General features: G+C 39.1%; 1 protein-coding gene across 1 annotated transcript; it reads left to right on the top strand.

Moving 5' to 3' along the window:
- Window positions 1-622: 622 nt before the first annotated feature.
- On the top strand, window positions 623-2,811 carry LOC133035620 (uncharacterized). Its single transcript, XM_061111658.1, has 4 exons — window positions 623-1,175; window positions 1,500-1,551; window positions 2,238-2,543; window positions 2,634-2,811. Exons 1-4 carry the CDS (start codon window positions 623-625, stop codon window positions 2,809-2,811), a joined length of 1,089 nt encoding a protein of 362 aa, XP_060967641.1.
- The last annotated feature ends 3,489 nt before the right edge of the window (window positions 2,812-6,300 follow it).

Raw genomic sequence — 6,300 nt, 5'->3', positions numbered from 1 at the left:
AGGGCTTTACAATTTTGGTATCAAAGCCACTAGGTTGTTCACTAAAGGTCGTCAAGATATGTACAATCAAGGCTAGTATCGTGCTCAACTCAGGATTCCGTAAGCTTTTATCTTTTAGAAAACTGTTTAAGTTATATTGCCTTTACGTGAGAAATGTTAATTAAACCCTAAATGTGGTCTTGGAAATATATTGACCACTGTCTAACCTAAATGCCTTGTGGGTTCGCAGGCTAAGTCCTAAATAATGGACGCCTAACAAAACGTAAGAGGACAGGGTGAAATGGTTGAGACTGGAGGTGGTCGGGTTAGTAGAAATTCCCAAAACCCCTATGGATGCGGCAGAGGTCGCACTCGTTCTAATAGAGGTGGCCAAGAGAATCTACCCCAGGCTCCTTTTGATTGGGAGCCAAGATTTGTTGAGATGCAGGCCCGAATCACTCAATAAGAGGAAGAGATTCAGAGACTTAGACAGCAGGATGCTCCTATTAAGCCTCCCCCACAACCACATGCTGTTATGGTGCCTATGGTGCCGGCAGAACAAGCACCTCTAGTATTTTTGCGAGGTCCCAATGTTCTTAAGGCAGAGTAGTGGTTGACTGTGATTGAGAGAATACTGAATTTCATGGGAGTGACCGAAAATGACAGGGTGGCATGTGCCACGTTTCAGTTCCAGGAAGACGCCCTGGTGTGGTCGGAGATGGTGTCCCTCACACGGGACGTCACTAGAATAACCTCGGAAGAATTCGAAGATTTGTTTAATGCTAAATATTACAATGAGGCAGTTCGCAGTGCAAAGCGGAAAGAGTTTGTTGAGCTAGTACAGGGTGAGAATATGTCAGTGATCAAGTATACGACCAAGTTTGACCGCTTGGCCAAGTTGGCCTCCAGGATTGTGCCTACGGACTTCAATAAAAAGGAAAAGTACTTGGTGGGGTTGAACGCCAAGATTAGGCATGATCTCGTTATTACCACCAATGGTACTATGACCTATGCTAAAATGGTTGACAAGGCTCTTCGAGCTGAAGGAGCGGTAAAGTTTTTGCAAGAAACTCGAGAGGCTCCTAGTCCTGGTGGGACCACTACTCTCCCTATCCCTGGTCTTGGCAAGGAGAGCGGTGATTTCATTATTGAACCATTGAAGAGAATTTTCCCAACTACAGGGAGCTCGGGTGAAAGTAAGAAATTTTGCAGGAATTAGGGTAAAGGGGGACGTCAGACTTACTCCTACCCTGAGTGCCCGTGCTGCAAGAAGCACCACCCTGAGGCATGTAACTGGTGGGCTTGTTTTCAGTGTCGATCAGTTGGGAACCTTAAGAAGGATTGTCCCTAGCTGAAGAAGGAAGAACCTAAGCCAGAAGCTAAGCCTGCACCAGTGCGAGTATTTGCTATTACTCAGGCGGATGTTACTGCCATTCCTTCAATGGTCACAGGTTAGCTCTTTATCAACGACTTTACTTATACTGTTTTATTTGACTCTAGAGCTACATGCTCATATGTAGCGACGAGGGTACTTAATCAACTTGGTAGGCGTAGTGATGTTTTTGACATGAGGTTCGGAACCCTGTTGCCTAATGGGGAATTAATTATCTCGAGAAAATAGATTTGATCTGTGCTAATTAGAATTGAGGGTATGGAACTAAGTGCCGATTTAGTGGAGTTTCTTTTGGCCGAATTTGATATCATACTCGGAATGGACTTTCTGTCGAAATATTCCGCCAGTATTGATTACAAACGAAAAATGGTAACTTTTCAACCGGAGAATGAGGAACCATTTGTTTTTGTTTGATCGGTTCAAGGTTCCCGTGTCCCAAGAATTTTAGCATTAAAGGCTAGGGATTTACTACGCAGTGGGTGTGTAGGATTTCTAGTTGTTGTAATTGATTCCTGTAAACCTGTGGTACTCGGACCCAAAGAGGTCAGTGTAGTTAAAGAATTCTTGGACGTATTTCCTGAGGAATACTAGAGCTACCACCTCAACAGGAGATAGATTTCACTATTGATCTAGTACCTAGGGCTGAGCCTGTTTCAAAGGCACCCTATCGTATGGCTCCAACAGAATTGAAAGAGCTGAAGATACAACTCCAGTGGATGCTGGATCTAGGGTTTTCCCGACCTAGCGTATGGCCCTGGGGAGCTTCGGCTTTATTTGTAAAGAAGAAAGATGGGACTCTTCGGATGTGTACTGACTATCGGGAGCTGAATAAATTAACCATTAAAAACAAGTAACCTTTGCCTAGAATTGATGATCTGTTTGACCAACTTCCGGGTAAAACAGTTTTCTCCAAGATTAATTTGAGATCTGGCTATCATCAACTGAGAATCCAGGAAGAAGACATTCCGAAGATAGTTTTCCGAAATATGTATGGCCATTATGAGTTCCTAGTTATGTTGGTCGGGTTAACGAACGCTCCAATAGCCTTTATGGATCTCATGAATAGGTTATTGAAGGATTTCCTTGATAACTTTGTTATTATGTTTATCCATGATATCCTTGTATACTCTCGGTCAGAAGCAACAAATGAACAACATCTTCGTATGGTTCTGTAGCTGCTCAAAGATCATAAACTCTATGCAAAATTCAAAAAGTGTGAGTTTTGGCTGTCATAGATGTCTTTTCTGGGGCATATTATCAGGAAAGATGGAATTATGGTAGACCCAGGGAAAATTGAAACAGTGAAGAACTGGCCTAGGCCAAAAAAAATTACAGAAGTACGGAGTTCTCTCAACTTAGCGTGTTATTATCGGCGTTTCGTGGAAGGATTCTCTAAGATTGCAATGCCATTGTCTAAACTAACTAGAAAGAATCAGTGATTTTTGTGGTCAGATAAGTGTGAGAATAATTTCCAAGAGTTGAAACAACGATTAATTACAGCTCCAGTCTTAGCCTTGCCAACTAATTAAGAGAAGTTTGTGGTGTATTGTGACGCATCCAGACAGGGTTTGGGCTGTGTTTTGATGCAGGGGAATAATGTCATAACATATGCCTCATGACAACTAAAAGATTATGAGCAGCGTTATCCAACTCATGACTTAGAACTTGCAGTTGTATTTGCTTTGAAAATTTGGCGACACTACCTATATGGTGAAAAGTGTTAAATTTACACTGACCACAAAAGTCTCAAGTACTTTTTTGTTCAGAAATATCTAAATATGAGACAAAGGTGGTGGTTAGAGTTAGTTAAAGACTATGATTGTGAGATTTTGTATCACCTCAGAAAGGCAAATGTCGTAGCAGATGCCTTGAGTCAGAAAGGGCCTGACCAAACCTTCAATGCGGTAATGATTTCTCCTTAGTTAGCCTCACATATGTCTCAGGCAAACATTGAATTTGTAATTGGAGAAGTGCATAAGCTGACACTTCAGTCAGACTTGTTAGAGAGGATCAAAATGGCTCAACTAGAAGATCCTGAACTGGTTAAAACTCGAGAAGATGTCTTATCAGACAAAGCTAAGGACTTCTCAATTTTGAGCAATGGAATGTTATTATTTAAGACTTGGGTGCGTATTCTGAGTAATGTTGAGCTTAAGAAGGAGATTTTGGATGAAGCACACACTACCTCTTACTCATTACATCCGGGTACCACCAAGATGTATCAAGATCTGAAGCCCTATTATTGGTGGTACATAATGAAAAGGGATGTAGTGGAATATGTGTCCAAATGCTTAACTTGCCAGCAAATCAAAGCAGAACACCAACGATCGGCAGGACTACTTCAGCCATTAACACTTCCAGATTGGAAATAGGAAGACATTACAATGGATTTTGTGGTTGATTGCCCAGAACCATAGGAATGTACGACTCGGTGTGCATAATGGATCGTTTTACAAAATCAACCCATTTCTTGCATGTGAAAGTAACATATACGGTGGATCAATATGTTGATTCGTATGTGAAAGAGATTATTTGCCTTCATGGAGTTCTGAAGTATATTGTTTCAGATAGGGATCCTAAATTTACGTCAAAGTTCTGGGTAAGCTTACACAAGGCTATGGGTACTAGCCTGAAATTTAGTACAACCTTTCATCCTCAGACGGACGGGTAGTCTGAACGAACTATTCAAATACTTGAGGATTTGTTACGAGCTTGTGTCATGAACGTTGGAGGTTTGTGGAGTAAGTATTTGCCTATGATTGAATTATCCTATAATAATTGTTACCAAAGTACCATAGGAATGGCTCCTTATGAGTTGCTCTATGGTAGAAAATGTCGTTCCCCAATTTATTGGGACAAAACTGGAGAACAGAAATATCTGGGCCCTCAATTAGTTCAAAGGATAAATGAAGCAGTAGATAAGATCAAAGTTCGAATGCTTACTTCTCAGAGCAGGTAAAAACGTTATGCAGATCCCAAGCACTGGGATATTACATTTGAGATAAGAGATCATATTTTCCTTGGTGTATCACCAATTTAGGGAATCAGTCGCTTTGGGAAGAAAGGCAAGCTAAGTCCTAGGTTTATATGACCTTTCGAAATACTTGAAAAGATTGGACAGGTAGCATACCGGCTAGCCTTGCCTCCAGCATTATCAGCTGTGCACAACGTATTTCATGTCTCAATGTTGAGAAAGTATGTATCTGATCCAATGTATATTTTGAGTTATGAGGCATTGGAGTTGCAATTTGATCTATCATATGATAAACAGCCAGTGCAAATCCTGGATAGAAAGGAGAAAGTCCTTCGGAACAAAACCATAGCATTGGTTAAAGTACTCTGGAGAAATAGTAAAGTGGAAGAGGCCACTTGGGAGATAGAGTCTGACATGAGGACTAAATATCCAGAGTTTTTCAGGTTAGATTTCGAGGACAAAATCCTTTTAATGGGGGGATAATTGTAAAGACCGCCTAATTTTAATATGTTGGATTATTAAATAATTAGGGTTTAATTATGAGATTGAATTATTAATTATGATTTTCATTTTTGTGGAGACTTATTTAAATTCAGTATGCATTAAATATGTTATATATGTGATTTTTTGTTTTTTTTTGTTTGTGTTCGGCATTAGTGGAATACGACGTTGGGCCATTAGAGAGTCTGTTTTCATATGTTTACAATGGTTTATTAGCGGGGTATCATTGTTAGATGTTGGACTATCAGGAATTCGACGGGACTTGGAAATGACCAAATTACCCTTTGGTCTCATTGGTATATGTGTTATTGGTCAAGGGCAAAATGATCATTATGGTAAGGAGTTTTTTTGTCTTTTTGTAGAATTATTGTTGGTGTAGTAAAGGTAATATGATTAATATGAATTAGTGGATTCATTATGATTTTTCAGCTTATTTCTAAGAATTCTAGAAGGAATTGAGAGCTTTGGTTCAAGGTATAGCACTTTTGCCTTCTTCCTTTTAATATTCCTTAGCTCAAGTTTGGGTTTTGGTGTTTGATTTGAGGATTTAGGTTATGTGGTTATGCAAGTAGTTTAATTTTATGCTCTAAAGTTAAGATAGATTTATTTGTGTAGTTTTAGTTTGTGCTAACAGATTGTAGGGTGGTTTGTAAAAAATTTAGAATAGAGAACTTGAATTGGATCTTTAATCGTGTTTTGAATTTCTGGGCATCTTATTGAGGTTTATTGCTTGAGTTGGATTCATTATGGTATATACAGGTGTTCTGGAGATTTTTGGAAAGTTTGGGATTGAATTGTGGTGTTGAGCTCGATTTTAGGGTTTCCTGCACTGAACTGGTCCGTCGGTTGGTTTAGAGGGACCTGGGAAACTGGTTAACAAGTTGGTCTCCAGGAAACCCCACTGAACTGATTTACCGGTTCGGACAACTCTAGGAACCCTAATTTTTGCCCATTTTTGTGATGTTTGGGGTATTGTCGTGTTATTTATCGATAAGGATATTTCTAGTTTTGATTTTAAGTCTTCAGGAAGTGTTTTAGCGTGTCTCTCATCAGAATTTCAAATATTGTAATGTAGGGCCCTGTTGGCCAAATCTAGTTTCATTATCTGACTAGTAGATGAGAGACACCTATAGCAAGTCATTGTTCTTCATCAATCCACTACTACAAAAAGTATAATTTCCGTCATTTTTTAAGTGTCACTTAAAGAATTTACGTCGGTTTTTTAAACCGATGTATATAGTCTTTTATTAGCGTCATTTTTGAAATGACGCAAAAAACAATTTTCTACATTTCCAAACCGACGCAAAATATTTACTTTTCTATCTTATCTTCTGCGTCGATTTAGAAATGACGCTAAATTGTTTATGGCATTTTAAAACTGTCACAAAAAACTTATTACGTCGGTTTAAAAATGTCATATCTATTATGAAAATACATTTTTTTTTTACCTATA

The sequence above is a fragment of the Cannabis sativa genome, chromosome 1, assembly GCF_029168945.1.
Source record: "Cannabis sativa cultivar Pink pepper isolate KNU-18-1 chromosome 1, ASM2916894v1, whole genome shotgun sequence".
Taxonomy (NCBI): Eukaryota; Viridiplantae; Streptophyta; class Magnoliopsida; order Rosales; family Cannabaceae; genus Cannabis; species Cannabis sativa.
The sequence above is the reverse complement of the archived record's forward strand: the minus strand, read 5'-3'. Positions and strand labels throughout refer to the sequence as shown.